The following is a 20,520-nucleotide window of genomic DNA, read 5'->3' on the forward strand; positions in this document are numbered from 1 at the left end:
AAATAATAATTACGTAGTTTGGCTGTTAGTCATGTATACGCTGTACATAGTCCAAAAGAAGAGAGGTATGTCGACATCATAGGTTGAGAGTAAACAATCATTATCTTGAGAAAAGGGCATCTGTTAACCAGTTCTTGTCAAAAAGAAGATCGAAGAAGCTGAAGCTTCTCATGCTTCATGTTTCCATCAATAATGACACATGACATTGCAGTTATAGTGAAAAACCAATATATATTCATCTATTTTCACTCAAAATCTAAAGAATTTGGTACATTAAAGTACTGTCGGAAATAGAAAAAAACCTGTTTTGGGGCTGTTACTCTGTATCCCTAAAATTTGCACAATTGCAAATCGCATATGTCGAAATAATCCAAATCGGCCTAACTGGGCATTTAGTGGGATGCATAATAGGATATCCAGAAAAGCATGTTTACTCATAAAATGGGACAAAACTTAGAAAAAATATGAATAGCTGCTGAAAACAATAGATCAGACTATAGATGGCAATTAGGTCGCTCAGCCAGGTATGACGACGGACCCTCGACTCACTTGGCATGAAATGCACGTGCTGCCCACAGGCACAAGGGATCATCTCAAAGATATGTTATGCTTTTACATGTGTATCGAATATGTCTCTATTGATAATTTATCTTATAGTTTTTATAGCTGATATCTCTATCCCCAAGCCCGACCCCAATCACCATCTGCAACGGGAACAGGTCAAAAGGGCCACATGACAAAAGGGCCCCAAAACAGAAAAGTCAAAAGGGCCGCAAACCCCTAGTCAAAAGGGCCGCATAAAAAAGTCAAAAGGGCCCCATATAAAAAAATAATAACATCTTTTTTTAAAAGTGTATTATAGTAAAAGGTTATATACATCTATACAATGTATACTTTATACATACTAGTTCAGTTGTTAATAAGATAATTTTTTTCAATATTTGAGAGGAAATGCTGACAAAGAATAGATGTATGTATGTATAAATATCATCACGCCGAAGACCCGGGTTCACTTCCCCACATGGGTACAATGCGTGAAGCACATTTCTGACGTCCCCCTGACGTGATATTGTTGGAATATTGCTAAAAGCAGCTTAAATCAACACTCAATCGCTATAAATATCACTTCAGAAACCACTTAACCAATGATGACGAAACTTCACCTGCTTTCTCTCTCCAATGATGACACCAAAATTTGCTCAATGTTTTTTCTGTTTTTCATAACTGCCGTGGCAACAATAATATTAGCGAAGTTATCTATGACCATAACTCACTAAAATTGGTGAAAAGGTAATGAAATTAAGTCCGTGTGCTGTGGGGCCCAACACATATTCTGGAATTGAGATGTTTTAGTTTTTACCATGAAATGACCCTTCTCCTTGGATTGAACTAAAAGCTTAAACTTCTTATGATTACTCAGGTAATTTCTTTCAGAATGAAATGTAATTATTCATATATCATTGATGGATAGAGGAACTAGATGACAGGGACATTTGGGCCCCTTTGCTAATAAATTAGGGGACATTCCAAAAAGGAAGGGGACACAAAACCAGAGTATTTCTGAAATCCTTCTGTTTAATAATACCTTAAAGAACAATGAAAATCAAACCAATACTTTCAGCAAAGGGCAGGGATTTCAACGCTGATAAGTCGCATGATACATCAGTCTAGCAGTGGTATACTTTCTGTGTTGTTAAGACTTTTGTCAGTGAGGGGAACCAAATTGTGTGATTGATGCTCATGCTGTTGATCACTGGATTGTCTGGTCCAGACTTGATTATTTACAGACTGCCATCATATAGCTGTAACATTGCTGAGTGCGGCGTTAAACAAACAAACAAACAAACAAACAACTAGTGTTACGAGTGGAGAGATCACACAACAATTTAATATCGTTTTAATACTGGCAGTCTATACATATATACAAATGTGCAAAACAAGTATCATGGTACATGTAATCATGTATATGTTAAAAGTCTTACTTTGGTTATCACATGGATATACAATTGTTCCTGCTCCATCACCTTCCTCAGAATAATAACACATACAATCCTTCACATGAAATCACTCTATGCCGACATGGCATATTCAAGTAGACAGTTTAAACTTGCCGACATGGCCAATCCGTTCAGTTCACTCCCGACCTGGGCACTGATCACTCTGTGTGTTACCTTGCTTAAACAAGTCAAAAACCCAAGCTACAATTATATAACATCGTTGTTTCATTACCCCAGCTTACTTATAGACAATGGAGAGTGGCCACTGGTAAGCATAGCTTCTCAGTTAAGGTGAACAGGTATTTTAGGGAATGTAAATATATTTTAGAATGACTTCAGATTTATAAATATATATACAGAATTATGTATAGATATATAAGACATTCTCATAACACTAGTCAGGGGAAGAAATATCACCGAAATACTATCACACTCAAACCTATGAGTAGTCCGTTTATATTTCTGGGGGACACATGGGGCTCACAGGAAGGAAATCTACTGGACATTTTAGATTTCTGTGTACCAATCCTGCAAGGGTGTGTGCACTCAAGATCCAGCACTGATATAGGTAGTTCATAGATGGGCTTAATGTTTCATGATGTCTCTAATTTGGACCTTCATTTGACATTTGCACTTAGACCATGTTGTTAAATTCTCTCGTGATGCATCATCTTTCTTTGTATTGTAAGCATGATCTCAGCAACAACTGAACCAGTGAAACAAAGGCTTGACTAACTATGATGACATCTGAAAGTAATTTGAATGATTTGAACCATATTTTTAATATAGCCACAGAGCACCAAAATAAAAGCAATTAGGGGCAATGTCTGGCTACTCTTGCCCAGGATGTACAGTTAGTCTCGTAATTATTTGACCCATTAAACTTATAATTAGAACTTGTCTTCAGCAACCCATGCAACTAACAGGATTGGGTGGTCAGACTTTCTGAGTGAGTGAGTGTTGCTTTAAGCTGCATCAGCAGTTTTGCAACTGTCAGGCTGTCAGGCTCACTTGTTTGATGGATGTCATATCCTTTTCGTTTAAATCAATGCTCATGATGTCAATCACTAGATTGTCTGGTCCAAACTTGCACAATAATGACAAGGGTCATATTGCTAGCCTTAACCAAATAAATATGCTTGGGTCAAAAGTTATTGTGACTTGGAATTTTTTCATTGTTAATCTTGTGGATTAATTTATGGATTTGAACTAGGGAAAAACTGTCCTAAACTTTTTGAAGAAATGCAACCAGACAGTTGGTGTTTGAATTGGACAAAATTTACAAAAAGCATGACATATTCGGGGAAATGACCTGTAATGTTCACTTTAAAAAGTTGGACGACCAGATGCATATCATTTCCACTCCGTGCAGTCTTAGAAGTGCAGGAGTTAGAAACAAATACTTCTTCATTGTTCTCGAACAAGTTTGACAAGCTATGCTGGGGGTAACAGATGGAGAGCAAGAAGTATGCTTAAGTTTGGTACCTTGCAGTCAACGTTATTAGCCTCAATGAGACAAAGGTACGAGGCCTGCATCAATACACAAGGTGGGCACTCTCGCTGCTGACAGTGCCAACTTGTTTGTGAACTCCTTCTTGCATTGTGGGGTAGCCTAGTGGTTAAAGCGTTCGCTCCTCACGCCGAAGGCCCGGGTTCGATTCCCCACATGGGTACAACTTGTGAAGCCCATTTCTGGTGTCCCCAGCCATGATATTGATGGAATATTCGTAAAAACGGCGTAAAACCAGACTCAGTCAGCAGCCTTCTTGCATTGTGTCTGATGTACATATACCAGGTGCACTGTTCTCATGGACTATTCATTGTTACCATATCATTTGTCATTCCATGTAATATAACATTTCATTTGCAGCAGTATAATGTTTACACTGTTTGTTCTACTGTTTAGTTGTTGTTTGTGTGTCACAATAACTTTTGCCTTGAGTATATATATAAATAATGTTTATAATATAAATAATATATATAAATAATTATTTGATATACGGTTTTGTTTTTGTCTTTAAGATTTGAAAAATTGTATCGCTTTAGTAACATTATAGCACAAGGTGTTGGAATGCCCAGTGTTCAACCTGAACTGTTGTGCGGGGCGGTGGGGAAGCCTAGTTGGTAAAGCGTTGGCTCGTCACGCCGAAGACCCGGGTTCGATTCCCCACATGGGTACAATGTGTGAAGCCCATTTCTGGTGTCCCCTGCTGTGATGTTGCTGGAATATTGCTAAAAGCGGCGTAAAACCAAACTCACTCACTCTCTCACTGAACTGTTGTGCATTCTAACTATGTGTTCTGCAGTAGCACAATCAGTATTGCATTTTTAGAAACATTGTGGAAATCTTGATACTTTTACCAAAGCAGTCATTAACTTTTGTTAAGTGGCTGGTGACATTTATAACCGTTGACTTCTTGTCCAGGTGAGCTACAGCGGTCCGGCACTATTTTATGGTTACTGAGGATGCCAGTCCTCCAACATAAAGTTTCAGTTTAGTGAAATAAATCATCTTACCAGTGTGGTGAAAGACTTCATTTTTGAAAAGAATTTTATGAGATGGGTCAGTGAAGGAAGAAATGTAATCATAACATGTGACATCTTTTTCCTTTCATTTGAGTATAATTTTTTTAACTTTGATACTTTCAAGAAATCACTTTGTGTGAGATTTTTTAAATTTTTACCACGCATCTGTAAGACAAATCTGAAAAGCCAGTAAATAAACAGCTGCTTGTGTCATTTGAGAGAGTGCACCATACACTTCCTGTGTCAGGTCAGACTTTGCCTGACACACTTCCTGTGTCAAGTCAGAATTTGCTCCACACACTTCCTGTGTCAGGTCAGAAGTTGCTTCATACACTTCCTGTGTCAAGTCAGGATTTGCCTGACACACTTCCTGTGTCAAGTCAGAATTTGCCACGCACACTTCCTGTGTCAAGTCAGAATTTGCTTCACACATTTCCTTTGTCAAGTCAGAATTTGCCTCACGTACTTCATGTGTCAAGTCAGAATTTGCCTGATGCACTTCCTGTGTCAAGTCAGAATTTGCCTCGCACACTTCCTGTGTCAAGTCAGAATTTGCTTCACACACTTCCTGTGTTGAGTCAGGTGGACCACACACTTCTTGTGTAGCGTCAGAAGGTCGGTGATGCACTTGCTGTGGCAAGTCAGAAGATGGACCACACATTCCTGTTGTGGAATCAGAAGGTGACGGTGGATCACACACTTCCTGTGTTGAGTCAGGTGGACAACACACTTCTTGTGCTGAGTCAGAATATGGTCAATACACTTATGCCGAGTCAGAAGATGTTCAGTGACTTCATGTCTCCAATGATTGACTTGTCAGCACTGGATATAAAGAAATTCCAATCAGAAATCAAGAAGTTCTGGACCAGTGTACCTGAAAGTAGTCAAATATTTGTTGATCATTTTGCATGCTCCCTTTTACTCAAACTTGCAAAACTTGAAACAAGAATGAAAACTCACCTTCCTGCAGCTTACATTTGAATATCAGAATTCAGTAACAATTATTTGGCTAAAAACATAAACTGACAGAAAATTTAAACAAAAGAGACGGTATGATGTATACCTATTGTGCCAGTAGAATCGCCTACACTGAAGAAACACATCAAGTTTTTAGAAATTGTTAAGAAAATTGTTGATTTGGTTCATAGGATTGAGAACTTAGACCTTTTTTCTCATTAATTCTTAAATGCTTTTGGCTTAGAACAAAACTAAATGTCCAAAATGCTGATTTTGTGGAGGCTTATGGGAAGTGTACTGGCTAGCAACCAGTTATCGCCAACACCTGGCTGTAGCACTTGCACAGACAGCTTGACTTGTACTTCCGTAGTATTTCACACATTGACACATCACAAAAGCGATAGGCTACGAGAGTTAAAATCAAGCTATCTGCGCAAGCGCTACAGCCAGATGTTGGCGATAACTGGTTGCTAGCCAGTATGTTCAATTTTGAACATGAACAAGTATATGACCTAAACTTATTTTGCAAGGTGATGTTGTTAAGGACAGTGCAGCCATTATTGTAATTAGTTTATCTTCAACATTCTCCTAGATTCTTGACAAATTTGCCTATTTCATGTGCGGCATCCAGATCTTGCAAGTGAAAGGAAGGAGAAAGACTAGTTGTCATTCATATGAACATTTTCCCATGATTTTCATAACAATATTTTAAAGCTTTTCAGAACATGTTCATTTGACATTTCCTGTATGTATCCAATGGGCTTGATTAATATGAAATATAAAAAACATGTTAAAAGTAATGACTTTGTCATTAATACCGATACAATCCTAGAAATATGAAAGATTTCTTTCATTTTCTTCTTCTTCTCTCCTTTGAGAGATCGCAAACATATTTTGGATGTCCTGGTTTTCAAAATACATGTTGCCATGTTAACCAAAACTGGCTGCACATACCCGTAACTTTGACAACAAACTGTTGTGAAGTCCCTGGAAGTGTATCGTTTAAGTGTTAATTAATAGCTTCTCAGGAGATAGCTATATATAATTTCACTCTGTGAAGGAGCGGTTCATGAGTTTGATGTTGGACAATCAGACTTACCTGTAATTACATTTTTAGACACATTAACATTTTCATCCAACATCAAAGTTTTGAACCGTGAACCTTTTACTTATTACAAAGTATCGTTGTGTATATACCACACAATGTGCTTTACGTGGTTGATAGATGGCCATATCACTATCTCCCACGTTGGTATATTTGTTAATCTATTAATGAATACGTATTGTGTATATATACCACGCAATGTGCTTTACATGGTTGATAGATGGCCATATCACTATCTTCCATGTTGGTATATTTGTTAATCTATTAATGAATAAGTATTGTATATATACTACACAATGTGCTTTACGTGGTTGATAGATGGCCATATCACTATCTTCCATGTTGGTATATTTGTTAATCTATTAATGAATACGTATTGTGTATATATACCACACAATGTGCTTTACATGGTTGATAGATGGCCATATCACTATCTTCCATGTTGGTATATTTCTTAATCTATTAATGAATAAGTATTGTGTATATATACTACACAATGTGCTTTACGCGGGTTGATAGATGGCCATATCACTATCTTCCATGTTGGTATATTTGTTAATCTATTAATGAATACATTATTGTGTATATATACCACACAATGTGCTTTACATGGTTGATAGATGGCCATATCACTATCTTCCATGTTGGTATATTTGTTAATCTATTAATGAATAGGTATTGTGTATATATACCACACAATGTGCTTTGGTTGATAGATGGCCATATCACTATCTTCCATGTTGGTATATTTGTTAATCTATTAATGAATAGGTATTGTGTATATATACTACACAATGTGCTTTACGCGGTTGATAGATGGCCATATCACTATCTTCCATGTTGGTATATTTGTTAATCTATTAATGAATAGGTATTGTGTATATATACCCACTATCGTGCTTTTACATGGTTGATAGATGGCCATATCACTATCTTCCATGTTGGTATATTTGTTAATCTATTAATGAATGAGTATTGTGTATATATACTACACAATGTGCTTTTACGGTTGATAGATGGCCATATCACTATCTTCCATGTTGGTATATTTGTTAATCTATTAATGAATAAGTATTGTATATATACTACACAATGTGCTTTACGTGGTTGATAGATGGCCATATCACTATCTTCCATGTTGGTATATTTGTTAATCTATTAATGAATACGTATTGTGTATATATACCACACAATGTGCTTTACATGGTTGATAGATGGCCATATCACTATCTTCCATGTTGGTATATTTCTTAATCTATTAATAAATGAGTATTATAGGTTGGTTTAAAAGGAAGGGGTTCCTTAGTCAGTGAAGCTTGCTGCTTCTGTACTATTTGACTCTAGGACCCCTTACGTTCTATACTAATGCTATGGCATAACCCTACACTTGTATGCTTATTTTTAGCAGTTTCATTCATATTTTTGAACACTGTATATATCATTGTATTTCAATGAAGTTGACATCATTTATGATTGCTTTTGGCTTATTAACATCACTGTTCATACCATTAGTTGCACTTAGAACATTTATCTTCACAACATACACTTACGGTAGACCAAATATAAGCTCACCAAAACTAAGAATTACCTACTATATTCCTCAGGTAAGTGTTAGACTAATAGATGTATATTAGTTGATGGGAAATGAGTGTATTGGATAATTTTAACAATATACCCATCTACATAAAAGATTAGGGACTGACTGTCTTGAGACGAAACAAGAATCATACACTTATTTGAAACCCAAAATATTACTTGATGGAAGGAAAAATATTGCTTGTTGTGCAATGAAAAAACCCATTGCGTGTCACTTTTACTGATGCAATAGGTATATACATACATTTTTGGTGAGAATTAAAGAAGATATTGCAGTCCCCTTATACTTGAAACTGTCAGTCCCCATGTTTGTACATAATACAAAATACTGTAGGAACTTTCTGTATATTTAAGTAGATATACCAAACTAAGTCTATAACAAACTCTGATTATTATTAACTAAAATTAGTGGTCGCTCTATATATTTATTTTCTGTAATCATTGATGAATGGTACTTTTTGATGCAGAACATATCTGGCAAAATGCGAATAAAACCTCCAGGATTCTGGGCCTTAAGAGGGTGTTTTTTTTGTAATGATAAATACTTTTTCAAGTCTTTGAAGGGAATTTAGAAGTAGAATGCATAAGTTATTCACAATAAAGAAGTTGACATCCATAAATCTTGCTTTTCTTATAAAAAATGTATGACAATGAAAAATAGGTTTTCTGGATGCAAAGTGCTAGTTGTATTATACTATAACTGTCAAGGAGCTGACTGTTTGATATACTGGTAACATATGATTTGGTGGGACATGGAGGATGTCTGGAAAACTGTTGTGAGGAAAAAACGAAAAAGAAAAAAGTGTTTGTCTTAAAGTTGTCACAGGAACAGTAATATCTAATGTGACAGAAATCCAAGTAACCCATCCCAATATTAACTGGTCAGACTTCAGCATCTGCTTCGTATTACTGTGAGGTTTCTCGGGAAGCACTGGTCCCCCTGTTCATATGAGCCGACTCAGATATTATCCCTTAGTTCCAATGTATGATCATCATTCTTGCCAACCATCTAGACCTCAGTGATGTGAGCTGTGAAGTTCCGGGTTAAAATTGGTTTTCATTAACTCATGCTTGTCGTAAGAGGCGACTAAAAGGGTCGGGTGGTCAGGCTCGCTGACTTGGTTGATACATGTCATCGTATCCCAATTGCGTAGATTGATGCTCATGCTGTTGATCACAGGATTGTCTGGTCCAGACTTGATTATTTACAGACCACCATCATATAGCTGGAATATTGCTGAGTGTGGTGTTAAACAACAACCAAACCGATCAGTGATTTAGCTGTAATATTGCTGACTCTAGTGTAAAACCAGAAATAATTTCTCAAACCAGCTCAGAAAGCAGATTTTGATCAACAGGATTCCTATGGACATAGGGCTGTGGGGGTAGCCTAATGGTTAAAGCGTTGGCTTGTCACGCCGAAGACCCGGGTTCGAATCCCCACATGGGTACAATGTGTGAAGCCCATTTCTGGTGTCCCCCGTCGTGATGTTGCTGGAATATTGCTAAAAGCGGCGTAAAACCAACCCCAGTCAGTCCTATGGACATGGATATGGAATTGTATTGCCTTTACACACAGACTAGTACATATTCCCATTTGGAGAAATATGGTGTCCATTAATGAGAGTTTGTTTTTTTGGTTGATGGATACGAGTGAATAGACATAGGTGTGTTAGAATGAGATATAAAAGATATGATTCTTAAAATACTACATAGGCAACTTGCAGAAAACATTATGAAAGGTAGATAAGATCATGTTGATAAAGGTTTCTGATCTTACCTGTAGGTGTAATGGTGTTTATGGTGTTTAGATTCGTAGATATTTATATGTATGTACTATTAATAGGGCTGCGCAATATAACCGGTTTACCGGTATTTACCGGTTCAGACATGATACGTATCGCGATACGCTGATCGAAAACCAGTATTTTGACTTGCATTCCGAAAACTTCGTAACACTCGGAAATCTTCGGATATGTCCTTGTTTCATTTGTGCCAAATATTATTCATATTTTTACTTTATCATGATTAAAAGTTGTTATGAAAGCTTAATCAAGCCTAGTGATTGCATTGTGTTTTTGCTCTATAAATCAAGAATTAACTCGATTATAAGTAGTTTTTTGTTTAAAAATACTTCATGCAATATATTGCAATACATATCGCCATACATGCTTTCGCATCGCAATCTATCGCAATATGAAAATTCTCTGCAATACCCACCCCTAACTATTAACCATGTTTTAACTTTGTCATGACAGCTCTGTGTATTCTTCAATTACAGGTGACTCGTGGACTGTGGAAAAAGTATGGAGACAAGCGTATAATTGACACACCCATCACAGAGGTACGATTGTAGTGTCTTTCATCCCATTTTAACTTTACAATATTTCTAAAGTAACTCAGTCGTGATGTTAGGCTTGTACACACTAAAAACAAAAGACCATTACGTATGAGGTGAACTTGCCTCATAGCATTATAATATGAGTAATCCTATTGGCTAAAGCCAACAGCTTCCTGAGGTTTCATCCAATGAGTGAAGACGTTTTATAACACATTTGGTTTTGTGTTAATACACCATGTCATTTTCAACAAGTGGAAAAAAATGAAAGCAAGCACACAAAATACCAAAATTGTCGCTTGACCATTGGTTTGAAAATCCCTGGCAATATGATGTTATTAAGTATTCACTCATAGGATGTAGACAAAGACTATACGAACAATATTACATATTGTTTACGCTTGCAGTTGCCTCCCACTTCTTTGGGATGCCTATTATAAGGCAAACTACACATGAAAATCTGGGTTAGAATTAACCTTCAGCAACACATGCTTGTCATAAGAGATGACTAACGGGATCGGGTGGTCTGACTCGATGACTTGGTTGATACATGTCATCATGCGCAGATCGATGTTCATGCTGTTGATCACTGGATTGTCTGGTCCAGACTTGATTATTTACAGACCGCCATCATATATCTGGAATATTGCTGGGTGCGGTGTTAAACAAACTCAAAAACAAACACACAATAAGACAAGTTGATCCTTTCCAGGTTTAGTATTTAGGGGTTAAATATTGATGTGACTGTCCACTGTTATGTAATGTTCTCGAAGTTGTGTTTGATATCTTTAATAAATGCCCTGCTTGTTTTGCAGTTGGGCTTTGCTGGTATTGCAGTAGGAGCTGCCATGGTAGGTGTTAGTGTGTAGACAATAAGCTCTTGCTTCATTTCCTGTAAATGTGGTGGTGGTGGGGTAGCCTAGTGGTTAAAGCATTTGCTCGTCACGCCGAAGACCCGGGTTCGACTTCCTACATGGGTACAATGTGTGAAGCCCATTTCTGGTGTCCCTCGCCGTGATGTTGCTGGAATATTGCTAAAAGCGGCTTAAAACCAAACTCAGTCAGTCAGTCAGTCCTGTAAATGTTGTACTCATATAAGAACTAAGAACTAGCTTAGGGTTAATTTGGTCTCATAAGTTACAAACTGCTGTTTGAAGAGACCTGTGGTTATGGTTTATCTTTCTAGTTAAATACACAAGGAACATGATCTGATGAGTATGTCTGAGGATATTTTGTAGCATGAAGGTTGCTTTGATTTGCAGGCTGGACTAAGGCCGGTGTGCGAATTCATGACGTTCAACTTCTCCATGCAAGCCATAGATCAGGTATGAATAGTGACATTCAGGGGATGGTGGGGTAGCCAAGTGGTTAAAGCGTTGGCTTGTTACACCGAAGACCAGGAAGACATGGGTACATTGTGTGAAGCCCATTTCTGGTGTTCCTTGCTGTGATATTGCTGTGATATTGTTATAAGTGGCATAGAACCAAACTCGCTCACTAACCCACTCACTCACCCACTTAATGCCATTCAGAAATTGGTGAGATGTAACATATGTTATATTTTAGATTACATTTTCTCAGTCTAGAACAGGTTCCAGTACATTTTTAGGTTGAGTCCCTTATGGTATCCACGGTGGCTGAGTGGGTTAGATCGCTGACTTTGTGTGCTGGTGGCTGTCCCTTTCCCTGCACTCCTCCCTCGTAACAAACAGTGAACTGTGTCAATATTTTGATGATAGTTTGTTAAACAACTTTTTTAATTTTAAGACATTAATTCTGCAAAAACCTCACAGAGTAGGTCTGACGTTTTCATTATGATCAGTGTTTCATTGAGTATTTTATGGTTATTAGTTTTCGAGTTGGATTGCTATTCATCGGTCCGCTTTTGAGCCAAACGGACTATAGGTATGAATCCCATTTGGGACTCAACCCCTAAAAGTGCTAGCATCTGTACTTTGCTGACAAAGTGTAATCCCATATATATTGTATGTTACATAGATCAGGTAGGGCAAAAGTAACGTTTTTCTCATGCAAACTGTTTTTTAACAGAAATTTGATGGATGTTTATTCTGTTTCAGATTATCAATTCAGCTGCAAAAACTTTCTACATGTCTGCAGGCACTGTAAGTTGAAGTGATTAAATATAACAAGATGAATGAGAAAAATGTATCACTGGGAACATAGGAAACTGTTGAAAGTCATAGCCTAGTTGTTTTTTGATTTATCATTCAGTATTCTAAGGATAAAGGGGCGGTGGGGTAGCGTTCGCTTGTCACGCTGAAGACCAGAGTTTGATTTCCCACACGAGTACAATGTGTGAAGCCTATTTCTGATGTCCATGACGTGATATTGCTGGAATATTGCCAAAAGTGTTGTAAAACCAAACTCACTCACTCACTAGGGACATTATTCAGGCTTTTGAAATGTGTATATTTATATACCTTGATTACAGAAATTTGACCTCTGCATGATCAATGTATCTCAGTGAAGTTTTAAGACAGTTTGTTATCTGAATAGTGTAATTCTGATGTGTGTCACTCTGACTATAATATGTCGAATGTCACACATCTTACAAGTATAGATCCTTTTAATGAATGTGCACATTACGTTCTCCAGGTTCCAGTGCCGATTGTGTTCCGAGGCCCTAACGGTGCTGCCATGGGCGTGGCTGCCCAACACTCCCAGTGTTTCGCTGCCTGGTACAGTCACTGCCCAGGACTCAAAGTTCTCTCCCCTTATTCCTCAGAGGATGCTAGAGGACTGCTCAAAGCTGCTATCAGGGATCCTGACCCAGGTGACGTAGCTTCATCGTACTCCCAGAATCACAAATAACCCTATTTTCTCAATCTCAAGGCATTGTGTTTTGGTAAACCTTCAATATCCCTTGATCCACTACGGTGGTTCTCACAATCCCAAATTACTCTGCCTTCATTTCCATTTGCCATATTGATTAGCAACACCACTAGGTCTAACAAACCAATCACAATGCAAGTTACACATCATACGCGATGTTCTGTGGGAAGTATCAAAAACATGGCATCACACTGATTATCATTGAGGTGGTGAAAATTCACAAAACTGACTTGCATGTGGAAGAAATCTCTTTAAGATCTATTTGATTGAAAAGATGTCTCCATGTCTCAAATTTTGTAGTGGCTTTCGTTTTTACGTAATGCAAGTTACCTCCCTTACACTTCCCCATATGTCGATGTTTGATAAGTTGGTAAAATGTTTATGTAATTCAAGATTACTGTGGGGTAGCCTAGTGGTTAAAACGTTAACTCGTCACGCTGAAGACCCGGGTTTGATTCCCTACATGGGTACAATGTGTGAAGCCCATTTCTGGTGTCCCCTGCCGTGATGTTGCTGGAATATTGCTAGAAGTAGCGTAAAACTAACTCACTCACCCATGTAATTCAAGGGCAGGTAATTTGCGATTTGCGAGAACTACAGGAATGAATCCTGGGTTACCGCAAAGCGGCTTAAAACTAAATTCTCTTACTCACTCACTTGTCAGTAGAGTTTTTATGTCATAATACAAGCGTTGACTCGTCACGCCGAAGACCCGGGCTTCGAATCCCCACATGGGTACAATGAGTGAAGCCCATTTCTGGTGTCCCCCGCCGTGATATTGCTGGAATATTGCTAAAAGCGGCGTAAAACCAAACTCAGTCAGTCAGTCAGTCAGTCAGTCAGTCATAATACTGCTGCAATATATTCCGCTGGTAGACATCCCAACAGACTGAAGAAAGGAAACTTTGGTATATATTTATAACATAATTGGTACTATGTCACCATCAGCATGTTGCCGATCTATTCAATTTGTAGTTGTACACTTGGAGAATGAGCTGATGTATGGCACGTCTTTCGAGATCTCCGATGAAGCATTGTCCCCGGACTTCGTCGTGCCTATAGGAAAAGCTAAAATTGAAAGAGCAGGTTTGTAATTTTGGTCTAACATGAAGTATGATGGCACTGCATACAACTCAATCATGCCTTGCAGTGTTTAAAACTGATTTATGTAATCATCTGTCAAATGTCGGTACTTTCTGCAATTTCTGACTTTTTTTCAAATTAAAATAATTGTTTCTGGGGCGGTGGGGTAACATGTTTGTTTCGGCGGTGGGGTAGCATTGTGGTTAAAGCATTGGCTCGTTGCGCCAAAGACCTGGGTACGAGTCCCTACATAGTTACAATGTGTGAAGCATTCTGACGCCTCTTGCTGTGAATATTGCTAAAAATACCCGCCTCATTCACTCATTTAGTTTTGAGTCTATGAACCCAAACTTGGTTAAAAAGGCTTCATTTCGGACTCTGGTTAAGGTATCGCTTACTTCTCACATGTATTTTCTGATTGAATGATTTCCAGGAAGTCACGTGACCCTAGTGAGCCACTCCAAGAGTGTGGGCACCTGTCTACAGGCAGCGGAGGAGCTTACCGGTCAGGGCGTTGAGTGTGAGGTGGTCAACCTGAGGACAATTCGACCGCTGGATGAAGAGACCATCATCCAGTCCGTAATGAAGACCAACCATCTAGTGACAGTGGAGGGGGGCTGGCCACAGTTTGGTGTAGGATCAGAGATATGTGCTCGCTTGATAGAGAGTAAGTTCAGTAGTCAAACAACTGTTTGAATTTTTTAAATTAAAAGTTTGGCCAGACCAATTTTATTTCTTGTTTTACGGATCCGACGGTCATATTTGTTCAAGGATAAGAAAAAAAAAGAAGAAAAAAAATTTCCCCACTTGAAAAATAAAATCCTAATGTCAAGATATACGGGAGTGAGACTTCGACTATGTAAGGCAGTTTGTAGGACACAAAACAAAGGAATGTGTTCTCAGAGACTTAAAGCTTAAATTTCTAGCAATATTTGTGTTAGAAGTCAGTGCTTCGAGCACCTCAGCGGGTGTGAACTTGAAACACAATGCCTTTGAAAAATTCATGTGGAGATTTGCTTTGACTGGTGATTTTTTTATATATTTTTTTTTTCTTCCTGCCTTTAGGTTTTATGGGGACAAAATCTGTAAAACTAGAAAAAAAATTGGTCTGGCCTTAAACCCACATGTTAGCCGCATGCAGAATATCTGCTCTTTTAGTGCTGTCATTGAGGTGGTGGGGTAGCCTAATGGTTAAAGCGGTTCCTCATCATGCTGGAGACCCGGGTTTGATTCCCTATATGTGTACAATGTGTGAAGCCCGATTTCTGCTGTCCCCTGCCGTGATATTGCTGGAATATTGCTAAAAGGGGCATAAAACCATACTCACTCATGCTTGAAAACCTTTGACACACAAATTGACATAAAACTCACTCACTCTCTCTCTCTATGATACAAGACTCCGGAGATAAACATACTGTGTTGGAAAATCAGAGGTATATAACGAAATTATAATAGCTCGAAATTTGATTTAAACCAAACGTTTATCTCCATTCTACCATAACCGTGTTAAGATTGAAAAAATATATACATACTGTGTTGGAAAATCAGAGGTATATAACGTGATTATATACCTCTGAATTACTTTGATTAACCAATCACAATCCAGTAGTTACTGAAGTCATGGTAGAATAGGGGCCGTGGGGTAGCTTAGTGGTTGAAGCGTTCTCTTGTCACGCCGAAGACCCGGGTTCGAATCCCCACATGGGTACAATGTGTGAAGCCCGATTTCTGGTGTCCCCTGCCATTATATTGCTGGAATATTGCTAACAGCTGCGTAAAATTAAACTCACTCTTTGGGAAGTATCAGCTGCATGACTGACCCTTCTCTCCACCCCTCCACTCAGTCAGTCAGTCATGGTAGAATAAGTAATATCCTCTTGAAGTCTGTTCCTACCCAGAAGTTTCCACATTATTCCACATTAGAACTACCGGTGAAGATCGGGTTAAAATTGATCTTTGATAACCCATGCCTGTCGTAAGAGGTGACTAACGGGATTGGGTGATCAGGCTCGCTGACTTGGTTGACATATGTCATTGTATCCCAGTTGCGTAGATCGATGCTCATGCTGTTGATCACTGTATTGTCTTGTCCAGACTCGATTATATAATGACCGCCGCCATATAGCTGGAATATTGCTGAGTGCGTAAAACTAAACTCACTCACTCACTCACCCACATTATAACTGCACAGTGTGTGGGAAGCCGGAGAACAAACATGAAATGCTTTGTAGAAACTTGTAGATATGGCAGGTGCTATTAGGATCTGCTGTCTTTGGGTTCAAATCCATTATTTGTCTTTATCATAATCCAAGGTTTGTCTATGCCTAACCTGTGCTCAGAGGTTTGTCAGCACCAAATAGTGCTAATTGGTTTCACAAATGCTTTCCACGTTAAGCTGACACAACAAAATATAACTGAAATATTACTGTAAAGGCTTTGAATTGAGCTCAATCACTCACACACTTAACGATCTATGATCCAGGTGCTGCCTTTAACTACCTTGACGCCCCAGTCTTGCGTGTGTCTGGCGCCGATGTCCCCACTCCATACGCCAAGACCCTGGAAGACTCCGCCTTCCCACAGCCAATCAACGTTATAAGAGCTGTGAAAAAGAGCCTGAACATCCCTTGATGATCAGCTGTGCAGATATTACCAGTTCTTACACCATTTTAATAGAATGAGGGTCGTTAGGTGTATACAATGAAAGACTGTGTATAGGCTCAAAAGTGCTTGTTAGCCGGTGTCTTCTTCCAGGTCATGGCCGGTGGCTGAAAGTGGGTTTTCAGTATTTATGTGGTGTTTTATGTTTGTTATCACTCCAAGAGCACATATGTACCACTCAAGCTTAGGTAAGGATGTTTACAGTTTTCATACTGTCCTTGACAATTGGAAAAGAAACTCACCGATATTTATATATATATATATATATATCCTTTGGCGCTTTATCCTTTTCAAAAGTTGAGTGGTATGTATTCTTTGCTTATGAAGTGAAATACTATCAAATAAAATCGGCATTAACTTATTTTTTTATTGAATAACAATTCAGTTCAAATTAATTTAAGAAGCACGGTAACTTTTTTAACATGAGTTTGTAAATGTGCAACAATTTTTAATTTTTAATGTTTATTTTACGTCATGGTTACACTGCCAGTTTGTTTGATAGGATGTGAAGAACACTTTCCTAAACTTGGAATGTCGGTCCACAAATTTGATAATTTGGAAATTTCGATTGAGCTGTGTGTGTCCACAATACCACAGGCAATGTATGTAGTCAGGAAGGTTGTAGTGGGAACTAATCACCGCATTACGAACAGTATTGTTAATACCAACATTTATATTAATCAGAGATGATTATTATGTCATTAACATGAACTGGTGGAGCCAAAGACAGGAATGTTGAATCTCAGAGATACATTTTTTCTCAGTTTGTTGCTATGATCAGTCATTGAGGTGACCCACTGTTAAAAATGTTGTTTTTTAAGCATCCTGGTATTGGAAAGTAATAATTTTGTCATGCATTAAAATGTAAAGATGTCTTGCCATAAATACTCAATTAGAAGTAGTTGTAATGCCGGAGACATCAGTCATTTTGAACCTGAAGACAGAATTGACTCGGGTATTTCCACTATTTTACAGTGCATTGTTTTGATGGAGGTGTGTACTAGCCTTAGGGACCGTTCATAATTTATGGCTAGGGGGTGTGATAATGATTTTTATGGAGAAGCATGTACAATGTGAATGACACGCATGCACGCACACCAAAAAAAATAAAAATTATGTACAAAGTAAGTGACCCCCCTGCATGTCATGTACAATGTCAATGACCCCTCTCCCTTTCCATATTTTTAAAACATAATTTAAAAAAAAATTATGTACAAAAATGCTGAAACCCCCCACCCCCCCAGGACAAAATGGGTGACCCCTTTAAAGTCATCATCTCACGCTCTCTCTCACACACACACACACACAATCACACACACACACACACACACACACACACACACACACACACACACACACACACACACACACACACAGCCATAAATTATGAACGGTCCCTTATCAGACGTGGAATTAGTATGGTGTTCGCTCGCTTTGTAAATCTCCAAGCACCTGTACCAAAACATCACACTGAAATAGTGTAAATCCTTCTCCTCCATCTTCAATGGTGCTGCAGTGACACTGAGAAAAGGTTTTCAGCTTGTAATTTTTCTTTAAATGACATTAAGAAATTGATGAACCAATAGGTATGATTCTAAATCATCTGTCAACACAACTCCAGCTTTTTCTTGATGTATTTTCTTCGTTTTGAATGCATCAAATGATTAATCAAATTTGGTCACACTTTGTTGTCATCGTTTGGTAATGAAACTCAGCTTGTTAGCTTTCTAGTATGATCAGCAACAAAATAGACTTTAGTGATGAGTGCTGCTCTGTGTCCTAATGTAGATAAGATTGTTCTATGAATCAACCTGGTGAACTAGATGCACGGTTAATTATCTGTTTTCATGTTTGTTTATTTATTTTAGTTCCCAAGTCTTGTGAATAGCTGTGTTTCCTACCCGAAATTATTGTTCAATATTTTTGTGTGAAGGTGGTTGTTTCAGATGAACTGGAAGGAAACAAATGTCATTTTTTCACCAGTTATTAATAAATCATACAGAAATATTATAGACGAACAGAGAAAAACATCAGCCTATCTACTTACTAATACATTTTGTGTATGTTACAATTACTTGAAGAGTTCCCTTTAAACCTGGTTTCTCTGCTCTCTTTAAAGTGATTTCTCTGCTTGTATTATCGTTTTTGATTGTTACTGTTTCGGAAGCATCATGAAACATTCTAACAGGTGTCGTGGTGTTATCATCGATCATATCTGTGACCAGAAGGCCTGCCATATTCATTTGAGAAGTCCGTTTCAGTGATAACACCCAAACAGAAACTGCTGGATAAGGATATTCAGATGTCATTCTATATAAATACATTTGGCATGAGAATCAGTTTTGTGTGTAAAGGGATAAAATGTCCCTATAATAAGTATAGTAGTCTACACTCACAGTTCAGGCAGTGGGGTTGCCTAGTGGTTTAAGTCTTCGCTCATAACGCTGTAGACCCGGGTTCGATTCCCAACATGGGTACAATGTGTGAAGCCCATTTCTGGTGTCCCCCTGCTGTGATATTGCTGGAATATTGCTAAAAGCGGCGTAAAATGACACTGGGTCAGTCGGTCCTTTTTCTGTGGTGTTGAAGATGACCCAAATTCCAACTTATTGGAATGCTCTTTATCAAACACACAAGTTGTTTCTTTGTTAACGATGATATTCTGGAAAGGAACTTGTTACTATGTTCCGCTGCAATGTAGCTAACAGGAGGCCTAGAACAAACACTGAAAATGTTCTATGAACAAGACAAAGTATTTTATCAAACATATGGAATATGCTAGTCTTTGTTTCAATTTCCAAGTGGTGTAGCCCAGTGGTTAAAGCAAAGACCTGGGTTTGATTCCCCACATGGGTACAATGTGTGAAACCCATTTCTGGTGTTCCCTGCCGTGATATTGCTGGAATATTGCTAAAAGAGGTGTAAAACTAAACTAAACTTTAATTTCCAAGAGTATCAAATTCATGTTTGCCATTTGAAATGAGAGGTACTAAAACTAGTTGTACTCCTCCTTTCAGTTCGAGACAATTATCAATTGAACAATAATTACTGTGAGCATATGGTTTTGGTGACATGTGGCTTGTTGTGTTTTATTATTGTTTAGTTTGGACTTGTTATTGTGAGCCTGAAGACCCACGGGAGTTTTGAAAACACAAGGTTATTGAAGAAGATCACATGTGTGAAGGCTGTATGTTGAGACACTGGCTGATGTGTTTATTATATGACAGTTTCTGGCATGTCATGTTCATGTAACATAAAAATAAACTAACTTCTCTCCAGGACGTTCGTATTCCTTCCTATATTCCTTTGTACAATTTGGTGGTCAAAGACACCACAAATGCTCATGAAAAGTTGCCAGTTTTAAACATTCCACCCATGAAGATCCGGGTTAGAATTTGTCTTCA

General features: G+C 38.1%; 1 protein-coding gene and 1 long non-coding RNA gene across 2 annotated transcripts in view; one reads left to right on the forward strand and one right to left on the reverse strand.

The window, feature by feature from the left end:
• The window catches only part of LOC124276575 (pyruvate dehydrogenase E1 component subunit beta, mitochondrial-like), a 31,866-nt gene extending 14,025 nt beyond the window's left edge, over positions 1 to 17,841 (forward strand). Inside the window, exons 4-11 of the mRNA XM_046712223.1 lie at positions 10,463 to 10,525; positions 11,335 to 11,370; positions 11,782 to 11,844; positions 12,598 to 12,642; positions 13,136 to 13,313; positions 14,348 to 14,458; positions 14,889 to 15,122; positions 16,938 to 17,841. Coding sequence (XP_046568179.1) covers positions 10,463 to 10,525; positions 11,335 to 11,370; positions 11,782 to 11,844; positions 12,598 to 12,642; positions 13,136 to 13,313; positions 14,348 to 14,458; positions 14,889 to 15,122; positions 16,938 to 17,086 — 879 coding nt within the window. The 3' untranslated portion in view covers positions 17,087 to 17,841. The remainder of the gene's footprint in view (positions 1 to 10,462; positions 10,526 to 11,334; positions 11,371 to 11,781; positions 11,845 to 12,597; positions 12,643 to 13,135; positions 13,314 to 14,347; positions 14,459 to 14,888; positions 15,123 to 16,937) is intronic.
• LOC124276576 lies at positions 1,162 to 20,267 on the reverse strand. The gene is made up of 3 exons (XR_006898573.1): positions 19,192 to 20,267; positions 14,734 to 14,735; positions 1,162 to 1,174 (listed from the first exon to the last, which is right to left on the reverse strand). It is a non-coding gene; the product is annotated as an uncharacterized LOC124276576 (long non-coding RNA).
• Positions 20,268 to 20,520: the final 253 nt, after the last annotated feature.

This window comes from Haliotis rubra, unplaced genomic scaffold (genome assembly GCF_003918875.1).
Source record: "Haliotis rubra isolate DU_JTF1 unplaced genomic scaffold, ASM391887v1 Scf21, whole genome shotgun sequence".
Lineage (NCBI taxonomy): Eukaryota > Metazoa > Mollusca > Gastropoda > Lepetellida > Haliotidae > Haliotis > Haliotis rubra.